General features: G+C 35.4%; 1 protein-coding gene across 4 annotated transcripts in view; it reads left to right on the forward strand.

Moving 5' to 3' along the window:
* The window catches only part of LOC149533587 (uncharacterized), a 189469-nt gene extending 172455 nt beyond the window's left edge, over positions 1–17014 (forward strand). For all 4 annotated transcript variants that reach the window (XR_016356673.1, XR_016356675.1, XM_089803068.1 and 1 more), the window contains one exon: positions 16411–17014. Coding sequence is in view for 2 of the 4 variants with exons in the window: in XM_089803068.1 (XP_089659194.1) it covers positions 16411–16510 (100 nt within the window). In the remaining 2 variants the exon portion in view is untranslated. The remainder of the gene's footprint in view (positions 1–16410) is intronic.
* The last annotated feature ends 2223 nt before the right edge of the window (positions 17015–19237 follow it).

Here is a 19237-nt window from a genome sequence, read left to right on the forward strand (position 1 = left end):
GATCTATAGGGTTTTTTTTTTTTGTGTTTTACAATTTGAGGTTGATTCTCAAAAGGATGGCAGGCTTGCTTGACTTTTTTGTTTTTTGTTTTTAGGGTTTAGGATTGGTTCTTGAAGGGATTAAAAAGACCTGCTTGAAAACATTCATGGACATAAAACAAGTGCCCTACTTGAGGTTTTTGTAGTGTTTAGTGCAATTCACTCTATTGTGGAGTCTTGTTATGGCTCCTCTTGCAAAGATTCAGAAGAGCCTTGGGGAGTTTCATTCGGTGGGAGAGCATGTTACATAGAGAATCTTTCAATAGATAGAGAGTGGCCCACCCAAAACAATTTAATTCCCAACCCTTTCTATTTCTTTCTTCTCCATGCATTGCAGTGGGGCTTGATGGGTGGTAGATTAATAGTTTGGCACAATTCTCCTTTTCATTTCATTCCACATATTATTTTATAGGTATCTATTATGCTTATTTTTTTTAATATGTATTTCATATTAATAAAATTAGACATTTTTATTGTAAAAAATCTGAGATATCAGGTTTTCACCTTGCCCTATGTACTAGTGCTCTTTAGATGCGTTAACTTGTGCACCTAGGGCAATTGGTGTGCACCTGGTTGCAACACAAGCACACCCACAAAGAACCCGCATGAGGCTCTCCATAAAGCTTTTAAAACACATTAAAATAATATTTTTTTATTTTTTTGTCTAGACTTTGAAACAGCCCTTTATGAATCCATTCAACCTAGAAAAATCTCATTTTGTTCTCTCTTTTTCCTCTCAACTCAATTTTGTTTCCATTTTGGGTTTTTCTGAGAGGGATCATTTTGAAGAGCACAACGAATATGCTGAGAGAGGGGGTAAATCACTAAATTAACAATTTTGCCAGTTAATACTTTTATCCAAACAATTAACTTCAAATGCTGAAATGAACAATTATGCACATAACACAAGATTTACGTGGCAACCCAATGTGGGAGAAAACCACGACAATAAATGCTTTTATAAAAACTTGTTCTTTTACAAATTAGTTTGTAGGTTCCAACCTATTAGAGGCTACGACCTGTATATGAGCACCGACTCACTGGAAACTCTGACTCCCACACTTCGTAGGCTCCAACCCACTGGAAGCACGAACCCCCACTTTGTCTGCGTGAGCACTGACCCACTATGCACAAACTTGTTTTCCACCTTGACAATGTTGCTTACTTCAATTGATGATGGACAATCAAATCTCTACTTCAAATCTGCACATCCTTTCTATACTTTGCATATGTTTCTTCTATATCTGCATATATGTCTCATAAATATAGCTTTTATATCTGTCCCCAATCTGGATGATATTATACTTCTTTTTATCTCATCCATTCAACATATTTTATGTCAGATTTAAATCTGAATATATATATTTCTTTATTTTCACTCTTCTTATTCTTCTTACATGTGCTTACATTCACACTTATCATTGACTCGGACGTATCACTTTTAATACTCCTTTCTTCAACCGCTACTTTTCTTTTCTGCTCTATTTCTTCTCTTTATATATTCTTCTTTCAACACACTCTCCTGTCACTTCCTTTTATTATCTTCTTTTCACTTCACACCTATTTTAAAACAATACAATTGCTCTTTATATCTTGTTTGTTTCAATAAAAGTCACGTCTCTTGACTGATGAGATGTCTCATTAGAATTTCAACCTTTAATGTTTTTAGTTTATGATAATGTCTCTTCATTTAATCATACCATTCTTCTTTATTATAGGACTTTAAGAAACTACAACTAACACCACACTTCTTGATAATTTTATATCTTCACTGATTTTATCTTCTTAACCTGCGACTTATCGCAGCCTCTGTTTTTATAATGATTTTATTCCCATCCACACTTGTCTTTCATAATCGCACCATTATTTCTGTACAGTATTTTTGTCTCCATTTTCAATGCCGCCGCTTCATAAGATCTTGATTTTAATATTATCGGGCTCCTCTGAATATTTAATCTTTTCACACTTCACATAGACACGAGCTTTATTACTTAAAGAAAAACTTCCATCGATATTTATGTGTTTCTGATTTAAAATTTGCTGCTTATATTTGTGACATGGAACTCCTGTACGCTCATTTGTTTGTGTGGATCTTTGTTCAAATCGTTGCATCATTTATACCTGTCATCTTTTGTTTCTTTCATCATGACAAATATAAATCATATCTTTTGACAAGATTGGTCTGATATGATATAATATGATAGATTTTAATGACGTCCACAAGACTAAAGTAGTCTATGGGACCCATGCAATCACCCTCCCGAGTCAGGAGCAGAACTAGTCAGTTGCAAAGTTTTGGTTAACTTGTTTCTCCTTCTCTGAAGTTTGATAATCAAATCCATTGTTCTCTTCACTTGATCTTTCTCGAATAAATAGTTGAAGTCCTTGTTCTGCAGTATTTTTGTATAACCAGATCTGATGTCATTGTAAGCCAAGCACTCCTTGACAAAGTGCTGCTCTGTCTCAACTGTTCCCATATTACAGAATAAACATGTTTTGTCTGCCCACTCTTCCTTTGGAACTTGCCATCTACCAGTTTCACATTGCAGCTGATGTGAACTAGTTCTAAGTTGTGCCATCAACATTTTTGCTTTTCAGTTAATAGGTGCTCTTATATAGGCCTTTTCATACTGTCAACTCTTCCTCAACCATAGTAATGTAACTGTTTACGTGGCATCTTCAGAGTTAGCTTTGTTTTTGTTTTCATTTTAACTTTATCCTACACACGTATGTTTATTTGCAGCCAGTAGTGTTTGTCTCTAAATTATTTCTGTCAGCTATTCGTCGTTGTTATATTTACATCTGTAGACTGTATTGCTAACGTGGATGATTATTTTCTCCACTTACAGACTCTTTAGGTTTGTCCCGTCACTGCACAAACTTTTTCTCTCTCCTTAAACAGATTTCTTTATTGTTGCTGCTTTGACCATTTATATGACCACTGACTCGTACTTCTGACCCATCCAAACACGAATGTTGTGTATGATTATTTATTGTTTTTAATGAATAAGACAATTTTGTCTTATTATGTAGAGTGCTCAAAACAAAGCACATCTTCTTTAGCCCCTTCTTAATTGTTGACCTGTCATTAGAGTAAGACAAGAATTTGTCTTATTCTATTTTGTCTCGTGATTCTATCTTTTCTTTGCAAAATTGGACGCTGGTTTTGGTAAGGAATAACTTTTGCTTCTATTTATCTTATCTTATTTCTTTCTCATATTGTTGTATTCTCTGACACATAATCATTCTCTACCACTACTGTATATGCTCCCATGTTGCTGTGTGCTGCGTGCTCCTTTGACATTCATAATGACTGTATATAAGTTGTATTGTATAAGTGGATATGCTTGATCATTCTTCAAGAGACAGCTGAATATATTTATTGACTCTACTCCCTTGCTTATTGTCTTGTGGTTATATATTGTTGCTGGTGCATGTGGTTCTGGTTAAGGTGTCCTTGTAAATATCTACCACATCTTTATCTTCCATTATATATATTCCATAGACATATTAATATTTGAATCATTAGGAAGTTAAATGGTTCATTTACTTGCCATCAATGACAATCTTCATCACATCATGCAGTGAGAAATAGCTTCCACAAAGGAGATTTAAGTTTCTTAAGGTAATCCTTTATGTTAAATGTTACTTTAGTTGCTTGTTATTCTTTACAAAAGACCTCTATTTTTGGAATCTTCGAAAATGATATGCAGAAATTGACATGCTATAGTACTGGATGTTCTGCCAATCATGGGACCTACTGCAATTGATTGCCTGCTGCGGTGTTTGTCTAGTGAGTTGCTGCGGTGTTTGTCTAGTGAGTTATCTTACAGTTGCTTACAAGATAAGCTTGATAATAAAGGGAGAGGATTTGAGAATATCCTATTGCAGTTCAAGTCTTCTGGGATTCAGCATCATTAATAGTTTACTGTCTAAATGTCCTAAATTTCTAGAATGAGCAAGGGATAAATTGTTAATAAGCATCTCTTGAATGTCTTGACTTACCAATAGTTGCAGTGTATCCTTCAGTTCCACCATGTGGTTAACGTCTTCAAAAGATATATTGAAGTTGGGCTGGAAATCTATAATGTTACATGCAGTGTGATTCAACTGCATCTGCCACACAAGCCAATTCCAACAATATTTGAAGATGAGCAATAGTAAGTATAAATAGCCAAATGAAAGCTCTCAGCGATGCACTCCAAGTCCAATGCTAAAATAGCCAAAAGAATGAACCCTGCTAACATACTATAAATAGTAAGTATCTGGAGACCCTGTTGAATCAACTTTGATTGGCCTGGAACTGAAAGTGCCTAGGGAAAAAACTCACACTGACCCCTGTAAAATCCTAGTTAGCCCACAGGACCATGGCAAAATGGCTAACGATGCATCAGGGAAATATGGCTAGAAAAAGGGGATATTACAAAGTAGTGGTCTTCATCTCGAGGATCTCAGAAATTATCGGATAAGGAAGTCACATATATATTAACACAGGAATTGATAGAAGTTTGAGCATAAAAAAATGTTTGTATCTTCTATTTTAAGATTCCATTATTATTACAAGTACTTATCTTATCAATCCAGGCCTGATAACTCACAAATTCAGATGGAAAGTGTTTGGTATTAACTTCTAGATGTGAGTGTGAGTTTCATACTCTTCACGTGTAAGATATCCATATTTCTGAATTAGTAGTTGTATTCATTGAAAATGTGGTTAAGTAGAGCATGGATACACTAAGGACCATTTGCACGACTACCTGATATATGAAGATTGTGTCCTCAAATGACAATTACTTTGCATGCACAAATAAGGATATCTATAGAGTTGTCTGAAACTCCTTCAATGATAAGCATTATTACTGGCAAGTCTCATAATATTCTTGAAGCTCCAGCGAGAGCTAAAACCTTGGTACAGGTACTAGCAAGGGTGGACTTCTATTTTTGGTTGTTATCCAAATCATAACAGAGTTTCCAGAAGGATCCAGTTACCGAGGAGTTGTTACTGCCATGGAATTTACAATTGAGATTTTTAAGATATTAGCCACAACTTATTTTTTCAAAAGATAGTAGTATGACTATGATGGAATGGATCTTCAATTTTGAGAGTAAGTGCCTTGGAATTTACAGGCTAGGTTCATTGCATACAAACAAAGAAGCATGGACTAATACTTCTCCAAAGACAAAAAAGTTGTCAAGAGTTATATTCGCCCTTTTTTAATTGCAGGCTCTTGGAAATTCATAGTAGAGTTCGAGAGATATTAAAATGGCGGTGCCTGTTCACAAGGTGTGAAACCTAAGAAACATCACGACCTCACCTTGTAGGGTATTGGTGAAACCGTTTACTAAGCACAAGCAAGCCATCTCGTTGATGGTGAACTTATATGTGAATTATGCCACGAGAAGCAACCTTGATCATTGTGCCTCAGAGGAGTTTTCATTTTCGAAAGCGTAGTAAGCTTGATGTCTATATGGAAGACATCCATGCTCAAAGACAAATGCCTAATCAAATATATTCTTTAGATGGAGCAGCTAGGGGATCAACTTCATTTGATTTCTGAAGATCTTGATCATATTGGTCCAGAGGGACTAGACCATGTCGAGATGGCTTCTCTAGTGATCAAGAAATCATACCAGAGAATTACGATTCATGGGATGTAGTCCTAGTCTGGAAAGCCTTTATGGGAACATCTGGATATTCTTGAATAGATGGATACTTCATGACAAGTCAAAGCATGTAAAGATCAAATTAGATATGGTGCTAGGAATGTTATTTAGTTGAGGTACATTTGTGTTGATGATTAGACAATAGATGTTCTCACCAAGCCTCTTGCTCGAGTGAAGTTCTTGTACTTCCAAGAGAAACTTCACATTTTGGAGAATGAAGTTCTAGCTTAAAGGGAGTCTCAACATTAGTGCTACATTGAGAAATATTGTCCACCCTCTACGAGTAGGTATGGTGGAACCATCCTCTGTGAGTAGGCAATTTGGTAATGCATTCTTCTTTAGGAGAAGTCTAGGGTGCAAGCCCTCATTGCGCATATTCTACGATTAGGTATGGTGAAACCACCATCTGCAAGTAGGCAAGGTGGTAAAGCACTCTTCTTTGGGAGGAGTTTGAGTTGTGAGTACTTTTTCTATTATCTGCAATTAGGCATGATGAACCCGCCCTCTGCGAGTAGGTATGGTGGATGTCATGGAAGAACTTCCATGATTGTGCTTGTTCATCCTCTAAGAGTAGTCATGGTGAATGCCATGACGAAATCATGACGAGTGATTCCATGATGAGCACATGTGCTTGTTTGGTTTTCAATTCATGGGAGCAGTCATGATGAAGGCACCCTCTGAGAGAAACCATGGTGGATATTATAACTCTAAAGTTATCATGAAGGATTCCTCCCTAGCTAAGAGGGAGTGTTAATGTTGTTGTAGCTATAGTCAGGTTCCTTTAAGCAAACATAGTTAACATAAAGCTTATAATAATATAATTATTGTAATACAATAATTATATTGACTATTGTAGTTAATGATATAATAATTATATCGATAATATAATTATTATATTTTTGTATTATGTGATATTATAATTATATTATATCATTATTATACTGTTATTATATAATATAATAATTGTTATATTATTTGAGGGCCCAAATTTACAAGGGTAGTGTTCCTTCATGAAGCCTATTTGATTAGTATAAAGCATCAATCTTCCACTCTTGAATATAGATAAGTAAAAAATACTGTTTACCTTATTAAGCAGATGTAGTGCTCAAGAGTGAGAATTGTGGATTGTCTACGGTTGGGAGGGAAAAATCATTGCTCGTGGTAAACGAGCAAATTCAACAATTTAACCCTATTCCTTAGTCTTTTAACTATTTAATTAAAGATTTTGATGATTTTTTTTCAAGTTTGGGATGATTATTTTCAAGTTTTTTTGTATCTTTTTAAGAAATAAAGAAAAAAGTGTCTTTGAAATAATGTTTTTATGTCTTCATTTTGCACGTGTATGCTTGAATTTATTAGTTTTGGTCTATTTAAAAAATGTGTAACTTCTTATGATGGCAAAAATTAGATTGTACGAATGGCTAGTAGTCAAAGTTCAGTAGGTGTGGAAAGAAACCAAAGATTCAAAATTATAAAGGATCTCCTTTATGGAGACATACCACAAGGATTCAACAACTTCCAAGAGGTAGGGGATATATTTGGAAGAACTGTGTAATAATCAATTTACTAGCATTTATTGTTAAGTCAAACTTCATTTTATGGGCCCTTTTGGGAAAGGGATTGGAATGTGTGAAGGCCCAACTGAGAAGGGGTTGCCTATCAGAGAAATAGCGACTCACAAGAGTACAAGAGGATGCTGATAAAATGGTTGTAAGTGGTAAACAAAGACCTCATGCTTTCACAAAAAAAAACGATTTTACCCATTGAAACAGTAGTGACCTTTAACTTCATTTTTTCATATACCCTCTACAAGATGAAGTAGAAATTGAATTTCCCACCCACAAAAGACGTCTATTGGAGAAGACATTTAAAATGGAATCAAGAGATATTGCTGAAAAAAAATGTAGGTTGCATCTATGCCAATGATCTTCCATTCAAGTTGGCAAGATCGCCATATTGGCGGGTAATGGTGTCAGTATTCAGCAATGCACCTCCTTGTTTCACAAGTTCTGTCTATGAAAATGTGCTTACCACTTTATTGCACAGAGAGAAAAATTGTGTAGATGCCTCATTGATACCAATTAGAGATTCTTGGTTGAATTAGGAGTTTCTATTGTTTTCAATGGATGGAAAGATTGCAAAAAGCATCCATTGATAAATGTTATTGTGGTGTCTCACAAAGGGGCAATGTTTTTGAGGGTGGTTGATTGTGTGGTGCAATTCAAAGATGTGTTCATTTCCAAAATCCTCATTGCGTCCATGAAGATAGTGGGTAAGGAGAATGTGGTCCAAGTCACCACAGACAATGCAAAAAATGGTAGGACTGCAATTTCTTTGGTTGGGCAAAGACATGAGCACTTTTTCTGGACACCATGCACTCACTGTACACTCATTCAACTTGGTGATGCAAGCAATTCACACTCAAATAGAGTGAGTGAAAGAAATATACCAAGAGGGTGAAGAGACCTAGATGTTTGTGGCAAATTGTCAAATGTCACAAGCAATTTTAAAAACTTTCTCAAGATTGAATTGTTTTAGGTAAATTCAAATAATTACTTTAATTCTATTTATTTCATGTTCAACATGTATATAAAATTATGATTTTTTTATGCATTATTAACATGATTCTATGTTGTTGAGACCCTATTTGCATCTCATACAATTGCTATGAGACAACTATTGAAGGTGTGATAGGCATTGGGTGAAATGGTTATCAACAACCAATGGGGTGCATGGAAGCAGTCAAATCATAGAGGGTCCAAAAGTTCAAGTCATTGATGTTGGATGTCAATTGGTGGGCTCATGTAGGATATGTGTTGGATTTCACAAAGTCTATCATGACTATTCTATAGTTTGTCGGTATGTATGCGCCATGTTTGAGGGATTTCTGTAATGGCATGGACAAGATGATAAAGAAAATACAATACAAAAAACAAAGAGAATGACCTTGAAGAAATCTTTTTCAAAAGGGTGGAATCAATCATTCGTCATCACTGGAACAAGATGATCATACCATTGCAACCTTGTTATCCGCATTTTAGACTTAACTTTTGAATTTTTCTCATCTTTGAAAATTGCCTTGAAGTTGAACCTGAAGTAGTAAGTTCGATGTTCAAAAGGTTCAAAGTTGGTCTACCTATTATTGGGATACTTGGGTCTTATATAGTCTGTCTGAGCCTTGAACCATTTGGTTCAAAGGTTCAAGGTTCAAGGTTCAAGGTCTACTTTGCCTTTTTATTTAAGCATGGTTGGTCCCTTGACTTCTAGTTGATTGCGATGCTCTTTTCAGTGTTGAACCTTGAACGGTTTTTCATGATGGTTCAAGTTCAAAGTTCAATGCAAACCATGTTGTTGTCAGGCTTTAGTCAGTCATGAACATTGCATCCCAACATATTCATGACAAATTGAACTTGAACTTTGAACCAATCACCAAAGGTTCAAGAGTTCATAGTTCATAAGCTTACAAATAAGCTGGTTGCCAGAGACAGGTGGTAGTATGAACACTCATTAATTTTTCAAAAATAGGAAAAGGACATGCATTCAATAATCATTCGTGAGAATGACAACGGAGCAAGATTTGGTATGTGTTGAGATCAAAGTACTCATTAATGAGTAAAATGCGCCATGTCACATTAGTACTTTCCCTATCATTTTGCAACATGCTCTCCAGGATTGAACTCCCGTAAAATCCTTTTTGATTATTTTGCCATGATTGCTTAAGGTAAGAACTTTGTTTTCTTCTGGAGATAAAAGGAGGTCGCAATTTAGTGTGCCTACAAAGGATTTTCTATGCAGTCTACGTGGTGAGTTTCTTTCTTAAACTTCTAAGAGCTGCCATTTTTCTTTCCTTTAGCAGTGAAACAACTTGTTTGGTTTCTTTTCTTTCCTCTTTTGATTTCATGCAAGTTTGAAATCCTGTAGTTATTCTATGGCTTCATTTCGCTTCAAATTGCCTAAGGAAAAGACCCTTAACTACTTTCCTGCTAGAATTAGGAGACACTTTTCTTGCAAAAGAGGAGATTGAGAAAGTAGTGGCAAGATTTGATAAGGCTAAACATGGGTTGATTGCTGAGAAAATTTCCTTGAGCGGATTAGTGCAGACTGGGGGTTTTCTTGAAGCAATCCTTCATCTAGAATTAGTTTTGGAATGCAAAGACAGGTATGACACCACGTAAAGGTGTATTAGGAAACATAGTGGAGAAGTCTTAGTCTATGTGATTCGGATGATAGTAAAGGGTTCCCTGAGAATCTTACCTCAAGAAGTATATGAAGATTGGACCGTCAGCCTATCCTATGTCCAGTTCACCACCAATGCCCAGGACTTCAACAACACTATTGCTAAGAACTCAATGGCTAAACTAGAGAAAGGCAATTCACGCTTTCCATGACCCTTGACATGAGAACATATGATTATTGAGATTTGAGACATCATCATTCTCCTCAATAGGATAAAAGGGAACCAACATGCCTTCCATTAGGAAAATTGGATGTACTTTTTCATTCAAACCATTTTGGACTAAGGAAAGTATATTGATAGGGAAGAAGTCATAGTAGATAGACTACATGAAGAGGTTTCACAAGTATTTAGAACTGTTGGCTTTTATATGTCCTCATATCTGCTCTACATCTTGGCTTGTTCCAGACAATGGAAAGGTTCACCTCATGAAGATTGGAATGTTAATATGGTAATTTATGATTGCTACCCCTTGCTGTAGAGGAAGAGGAACTCTAAAGATTTCAGGATGGTCCAGGATACTTTCTTAGCGAAATTAGTCTTTGAATTATAGGGTAAAGAAAATAAAAGGTAATCGGAAGAAGCGGTTCAACTCATTACAATCTATGGTAGCTTCTTCATCTAGTTTCTAAATTTATATATCTAAGAGTCGAAGGCTATAGAGGTGAACCCCTAAAGTTGCCCAAATATTGCTTGGACCGTTATGTGCTAATTGAAGTTTCTAGACAAGTAGTAGAGCTAGACAAAGGTTGTAAAGTAAGGAGAGGTTTCGGCTATGTCTTCCCAATCGAACTTGGCCATTATTGTTGTAAAAGCATCAAGGATGCTTTCGGTTTGGAAGCCAAACTACAAACTATGAACTTGTCTAGTTATGTTGCTCGAGCTAAGTTTGATAACAATGGTTTTGCGCAAGCTCAATTCAACCTACATCCCTCTTTCGTTCATGTGCCACAATTAGAAGATTTTTAGGCAGATTGCGAAGATGACTCCGAAGTGAGGAAGAGGTGGTGGTCTAGGTTCACCTTGAAACTTATTTGAGATCTCAATTTGCAAATGGATGTCACCGGTGTTGAAGAAGAGGAAAACAAAGAAGTGAAAAAGTTGAAGCTTTCCCTATATTTGAATTGGATTGGGTTAGGCCAAAGTAAGATGACTTCAGGCTAGGACTCCATGTTTTTTATACAACCGAGAAATGGTTCATTGAGAAGAAGAAATCAAGATTGGGACCAGCTAGGCAGAGTCCTTAAAAAGGCTCTACTAGTTCTAGTTCCAAGTATGCCTCTTCTTCATACTAATCAAACTGTCATGTCACCTTGTAGGTAATGTAGAATCCAAACATGAAGCTGAACCCCCCGCTTAGAGATCAATTCAAGTTCAACATTCATCTAGGATTACTCGCTCACGTAGCAAGAAGAAAAAGGTTCAACAAGCAGCAATTGTTGATCTAGACAAGGAATAAAGTGAAAGCAAGCTTTAAGTGGAGTCCATTGTTGAAACTCCAAGCAAAGCTATGGACCAGAACACCTAGTAGGCAGTCTATGGTACTAATACCCTAAGTTCGTTGGCTGTTGGAAACACTCTAGTTTTTTAAACCCCACCATCTAAAGGTGAATCCTTTGCACCCAACTGGTTTGACCTATGAGTTAGTAAGAAGAGGAGTATGCTTCCGGTAACTATACTAGTAAATGACATGGTAAGTAAATGCTTAGGCAAGACACCTAGAAGCAAGAAATCCAAGGTGGAAACTATACTTGAATTGTATGAGAAAACAAGGCGTTGGGTTGCTGATGTGTATAGGCTCGTAGAGGTTAAAGATTGTAATGATATAATGCCACAAGATTATACTGTTGAAAGGACTGATGTTGGACCTGCAACAAGTGCTATAGATATGAAGATTTTCTAGGCTAGCAATTCAAGGATTGCCAAAAGAATCTGGAAAGACTAGAAAGACAAGAGGGATTTGAAGCAGTCTGTATATTTGATGATTGACTACATTCATACTCTGCAAAATCTTGATGCCCTAGCTCTTCTTGACTCCACCTCCGTTGTTGATGTCACTTCTCCAACAAATCAAAAGTTTCTAGATCAGATGAAAAGAGACAGGTCAATGGTTTGTGTTTTCAATGACTGGGTAGATTCAATAGCTTCTAATATAGTTAATTACATTTCCAATTTCATTGAGGTGAAAACAAGAGCGAATGAATGCATGGCTGAGCTCGAATTAGAGCGAAACACCTGGGAAGCAAAAAAAGTAAAATGGGATGAGGTCATCATCCACAGTAGTGAGGTTCAAGCATACAAAGTAGACAAACTTATTACTGAGAAACTTGATGCGATCTCTTGTTCGTGTCTAGAGCAACTTAGAATGACGTGTCTAGAGGAATGCTCTGAGCTCCTAAAAGACCTAGATATCTCACATAGATTCTGAACAATGATATTAAATGCATCGACATCAGGATCATGGAGACTGAAGGTCAGCTAGATAGAGAGCTGAGTGAAGTGGTGTTTGCTTTCTAAGATAAGATGAAAATCATGAAATAGATCAAAGAACTCTCGATCAAAGACTTCACCACCATAGCTCGAGAAAACTCTATGATGTTCATTTGAAAGACCAGGAGGGAAAGGTGGGGCATGTTAGCAGGATAATGGCCATGTGGAAGTTAAGGATGGAGTAGCTAAGTGTACCCCAAAAAAATGAGTTAATTGGTTTCATGGTGGCCCACAAGCTATGGAAAGATGTATATGGAGGCCTACTAGTGAGCCAAGAGTATAATATGGACTCTGAGATAGGGTTTAGAGGCTGCATGCCAATAAAATCTTTCCTTTTTGGTTAGTTGTTCTAGCTTTTTCTTTAAGACTTTGGTAGTTTATTAACTTTGTGAGGAGTTAGTTTTGAAAACTGAATTTCAGGCCATGCACGGCTATATATGTTATTTCAAATGACTTTGATGAGATCAGTACTCTGGATTAGATACTATCATTTTTAGTTATCAGATTTTGGATTTGTAATATTGATATGTTTAGTGCAATGATATATGAAATCGTGTGGTTTGGTATATGAATCTTGCCTATTAAATCATATTCTTTATTGGAACATGCTTTTCATTGTAGTGTGGGAGTGATTGTATGTGCAACTAGTTCTTTCCTTGCATTATATGTTGATCTTGAATCCAAAAAAAACCAGAGTAGCCTTCATGTAATCTTCATTTAAATTTGTTTCACAATGATAATTAGTCATGTGGCTAATAAATGTTATGAAATTTGAATTGCTTTTCCATTTGCACATTCTTTTCATCATTATGAATTGAATGTTTTGCCTTATGCTTTTTGATCAAAAGTAATTGTGGAAATCATTCTTTTATAATAAGATTCAAATTGCAATATCTTTGAAGTGAGGGAGTTGTATCTATAAATACATTGAGTTCGCTATGAAAAGGAACTCATTGTTGGTGTATGTGTTTTTCTCTAAATATGGGAATAGAGTCAAGAATTCATGAATATTTTAAAAGGGAAAAACTGTTCACTAACAAACCTCATTGCATATGTACTATCTCTTAGGTACTATAGCAATAAGGTACTTTCTTTGCTAGGGAGATTACCACCATATAGAGATTTTAATGTTGCCATTGGGTGCAAGCGGGCATTTAGTAGACTTTTCCGACTAGAAGTGGAGCAAAATGTTAGGAGACAATCTGGCTCATTTGTCTTAGGAAGAAGTCATGCTCCTAATCAAAATTGCAATCTGATATGGGCATCATCAAAAGTTTACAGATTCCAATTCTTGGAGTTGTCCTTGTGAATAAAAATATGAAAAAAATAATATTAAGTTGCCAATTGAGTACGGGTTTGGTTTTATCCATGTACGTATTCAAACATGGAAGTTAAAATATAAAAGGAAGAGTGATGCTTGTAAAATTTAAAATAAAATACCTCATATTATATTCATAATTTGCAAAAATGAAAATGCTCGTCTAAAAATCTTATTAAAGTTAAATTGACATCTAAAATCCATATTTTTCTCATTAGAAGCATCATTAGGAAGCTTCAGTCCCACATTATCATGGGGATTTTAAATTAAATATTTTTGGGGTAGCAATAGGAATCCAAACAAATCCAAGATGGGAGGACTTGTCAAAGAAACTTCATATTTGTTTTAAATATTTGAAGGCTTAATATAGAGATTCATATGATATATTCATACAATGATTTCATGAGAATTTAAAAGTTTTATTTCATATGCTTGCACATATTTTGGTATATTTTCTTGGGTACCACTCTTTGGTACTTCTTGGGTGTTTGGGTTTATTGTGGGTCCTTCACAAAAGGACCCACAAAGAACCCAAGCACCCAACAAGGAAGTTTCAGTGCCACATTATCATGGGGATTTTTAATTAAATATTTTTGGGGTAGCAATAGGAATACAAACAAATCCAAGATGGGAGGACTTGTCAAAGAATCATCAACAAAATATAGCTTTTGACAGGCTTTTCAAAATCAATGATGTAATACAAAGTTATGAGTTTGAAGAACAAACTTGGTGTTGCAATGAAGTTGTAGATCTTTTAGGCAATAAGGGAGAGGTAATTAGGAGCAAACAAGAGTGGGGATTCATTTTGATCAAATCAATTGCCTACCACTATTAAAGTTTCATATCTAGAAGGGAAATTCCCAAGATTGCATAAGCATAAGCCAAATCAATTAAAAGTATAAAAGCTCATCCTGCCAAAATTCATTGAGGACCCTTAAGGTGAAAGGAGCCTCTCATCCACTTTCCCTTTATCACTTTAAATCAGTGTAACACAAGGATGTGCACCCCGTCCTAGACCCCACCGAACTGAGTGTTGGGACATCCTCAGGACAAGTACGCAGTGCACTCGAGCACCCAAACCACTATCGTGGCACTGCCACACCCGTCCCTATCCCCGTATGGTACTTGGGTGCAGTGGGGACATGGTGTGACTTTGTAGTTTCTACTCACTTTGAGTTTGATATTGATCGCAATTCATTATATCATGCCGCAGTACTCTCATTATTCAGTTATTGTTACTTGTAATCATGATCAAGGCGACTTTGGGATTTGAACTTTATGATAGATAATATTTATTATTTACTGCATATTTGATTACTAATGAGTATGTTACTATGTTGAATGTTAAATGGTTCTTGTTCGTTTTGCAATTTTTGAATTCTCATTTTGCTATGTACAAACTTCAAATATATTGGATTTGGTGTGTTATACTAAAATATCTTTCCATAATTAGCATTTTAAGTTATATATGTATTGCAGCCCCCTTCCCATCCACCCCACACTCCTGCCGCCGTCCCAATTGAGGCCCTTTTTTCTTGCACTCAAAACTCGTCCCGCCGCACCTCCGTACTGGTTTTTCACCGCTTAAAACCCTTCAGTACGCCTTGTCATTTCAAATCCTGAACATCATCTTGTCATTTCAAATCCCACACTTTGTAAGATCCCTTTATCTATTCAACTCACATATTTGTGACATCCACAACCACCCTGCCACATTGTTACAAAACTTGGTTTCGGTCTGAATTTTTCAGATGGCCAGATTTGTCTGATTTAGTTTTGATTTTTTCAATTGCTATAGAAGGTTTATTTATTTGTTTTGAAAATTCAGATATCCAAATTCTTTGATGTCTTGACAAATGATTTCTTTTACTCTGTTAATAATGCCCTGCCACTACATTGTCACCTTGAAGCGTCAAAATAAATGACAAGAGGTGCCACATGCATATTTCAAAGCTACTCTTAAAGCAATGTGGAAACAATCCCCTCAGCAACCAAGGGTTAAACACTATCACTTAATCTTTCTAATGATCCTTACAAACATCAGATAACTTTGCAATACATGTGCTAATTGAGAAGAAACTGTTCTATTGTTGACTTAGAGCCTTAAAAAGAGGATGGTGGCAGGCAGTATGACAAAGGCAAATTTGTTTTCAAGTAGCTGTGATTATGTTGGCTACCTATACGATGCCAACTTAATCTGCTAAGAGTACTTAATCCAAGCCTCTAAGTCATAGTCGGTTAATTTATAGCTCAAAAATTTCATTTCTTGTGAGCTAAGGGTTCACACTGCAGGATTGCATGTCTAAATCAAATCGATTAAAGAGAATTGCTGTTGTATTTTGCTTCCCCTTTTGTTGGGTGAAGCAGGACAACAGAATCAAAACATATCGTGCATTTTGTACGAGGAGAAAATGTAGTAATGGATGACCAAATATTGAATGCAGTAAATTTGTTATGTCAGCCACAATTACATTGCTAGAAACAATTTTAGTCAAGTTTATTACAGAAGACAAGAACTTTATTTTCTTGGGTTTTCTTGTTCATAAGGATAACTGTATAGTTAGTGAAAAGAAATGTAAGTCACATTATAGCAAATTTGACTATCCCTGATACCATCTTTTTATCTGGCTGACTGACATAGCATTGCAATTTATCTTTGATGCAGGCAAAATTTGGCAAGAGGACTATCTGTGAAGTACTTGACACCAAACCCTGTGATTGACTATATCATGAAACATAAGTTGTATGCTAATCATACAAAATAGTAGAAATGAACTGTCTGATTTTTCATTGTAAAATGTGTTAATTCAACAAATATCATTTTCGGGTATTAGTAACTTTTTGTACCATATTTATTATGGTTTTTAATGTACTTCTATGTTGCATTTATTAACCTTTATAATTAGAACTTGAGAAATTTTGAAATGAAGATTTAGAGTAGTGATCTCTAATAAGTTGCGAAGTATGTCCTGCATTAGATAATGCAATATTCACTTGATAATCAATATCGGCTCTACAAATCTCTTTAAGTCGAGCATTTCTGTTATTTAGAGAGTTACTAAGCTTATAAACAACCATCAATGGTCTTACTCTGGTTTATTTTGTGAAGAACTCATGATTCTTCTGTTAGTTCCGCAGAGCTGTTCTGTTTGCTAATGTGCATGTCAGACATGTGATACATTTCATTTTTAGCTGGAGGATTTATAATATGTAGTGTTTTTAATGAATAATATTGTTGTCCTTTTTGTATTAAGGGTATTGCAAAGATTGATTTGGTGTTAACTCAGTAATTGGAATATCTTTTGGAGTTGACCATTGACATTAAAGTATGAATGATTATCTCTTCTTTGCATGCTTATAAATGATTCTCTCTTCTTTGCATGCTTATAAACTGGGATTTTCTATTGGAGTTAATGATTGAACCCTGCTGCATTTGAAAGATCACCTGCAATTTTAAACACACTATCACATGAGAAAAATGACAAATTTTTTATGAAGCCTAATATTACATTAGGTAAAAATTGCAATATACAATGATAACACTTGAAGATAGGGTAAAATGCAACCGTAGCCGAAACCATAAGATATGATTAATTTAAATCATGACGTGTTCTAATTCAATGATCTGAAACAAGCAAAAAACACATAGATGAAGTAAGCTGTAGTATGCTAGTGCTAATATTTCTTAATAATAACGAGTAATTGATTGCCTTTTACATTAACACCCCATCTCAAGTGCAGCTTAGGGAGTATGGTGAAATACAAAGATGCTATAGTAATGAATGATGGATGGGCTTTGGCTATAAGGTTTGATGAGATATACATATCAAACAAATAAATCTCTAAAAATTTGAGCAACGGAGAAAACCTCATGGAAATAATTTCCTCTCTAAATGGAGAAAAAATTGAAACCAGCTAGTACATGTGATGGAACTAGGTACTCCTTTTGTTACAAATGTATGACATATATCCTTCTCATAGGAGATAGAAAATGGACCCATGAATGTCCACAACAAAGAAGTCGTTCCAATGCCAATGACGAGACCTTGAAATTAAAAACAATTTGTTGTTTGTGAAGAACACTTCTCTCCTTAGAAACAAATCAATTGATGATTATAGGAATCCAAATCCAACAATTTCTTTGATTGCGACTTTGGGATGCTCATGGTGGAAAAGAATGTCTCCTCCAAAATAGGAACTTAATGCCAAATTAGAGAGTAAAACTAGGAAAGGGCAAGTTATAATGCACATCTGGAAGCATTGAAGATGGAATGATATCTCTACTATCAAAGAGGTATTGCATGTCCTCCAATGATTTTTGCCCATTGGCAATGTAGGACTCTTAAAACAAGGACGTTATATTTGATAGAAATCCCAATGAGGTAGATATGGAAAATTGAAATGATTTTTTGATCTAATCTAACAATATAGGGGATGTTGGAGTAGAAATATCAGTGCATTTTGTTTGACTATATGTCACATCCATAATTGAACTCATCCCCACATCAGATGCTTGAGGGTGAACGTCAAAGATGCAAGTGTTGGTTTAAAAAAATTCTAGCAAATTTATGCCATTTGCAATGAAAAGTTGTAATTGATGAAATTTATAGAGTTGTGCAAATTCATAGCAAATTTATGCATTCATCTATAGTGTGCTTTTTTTTCCCCACATTTTCCATGGATTTGGGGACATGATTGCAACAACAAAAAAATTAAATACTGATTAAAAGAAGTACAATGGAGCCCATAGAAAACATTCTCCAAGACTTGACATGTACAAGTTATTAACCAAAATGTGTAAAGCAAAGTAAAAATTACCTAGTTTTGAATTTAGAAATATTCATAATCGATACATTTCCAATGTTACAAGCATTGGAAATTTGGGAGAATTAAAAAATGGGCATGAACTTAGAAGCCAAAAAGTATGATCAAATGTTAATAGCCAATAAAATCCACCAAGGTAAATCTAGAAAAAAACATCAAGCATAGTAGGATGTACTTGAAAGTATCTCTTTGGAGACTACATTCTCAAAAAATTGATGTTGTATGCACATGATATGATAAAAAAAGAAACAAGAGAACTTTAGGGAAGGTGACTTAGGGTTGGGTGGTACATTGGTAGTTGAGCAGTAGGGGTGCTTGATGAGGGTGGTTAAATTTGGCGACTTGTTAGAGTTAGGTACTATAGTGTCGATGGGTGATTGTTCAGTTCAATAGTCCCTTGGTGGGGTCATAATGTCCTTAAAGGAAAATTATGAATATCAAGATTTTTCCTAGATTAGAGTATTTATATAAAAGCAAGTATGGTTGTAGGACTCAATTTTTCTTTGTTTGAGACCTAACAAGAAGTTAGGAACATTATAATCATAAGAAAATACATATCAAGTTAACATATTACTTGAATCAAATTCTAAAATGTCTCTTCCATAGAAGTAGTAAGGGTGATCTGATGAGGTGCCCAAGAAACCCCTATCCTAGGCTCAAGTGTGAAT

Source organism: Cupressus sempervirens, chromosome 10, assembly GCF_028749045.1.
Source record: "Cupressus sempervirens isolate cs-2001-9-10 chromosome 10, ASM2874904v1, whole genome shotgun sequence".
Classification (NCBI taxonomy): Eukaryota; Viridiplantae; Streptophyta; class Pinopsida; order Cupressales; family Cupressaceae; genus Cupressus; species Cupressus sempervirens.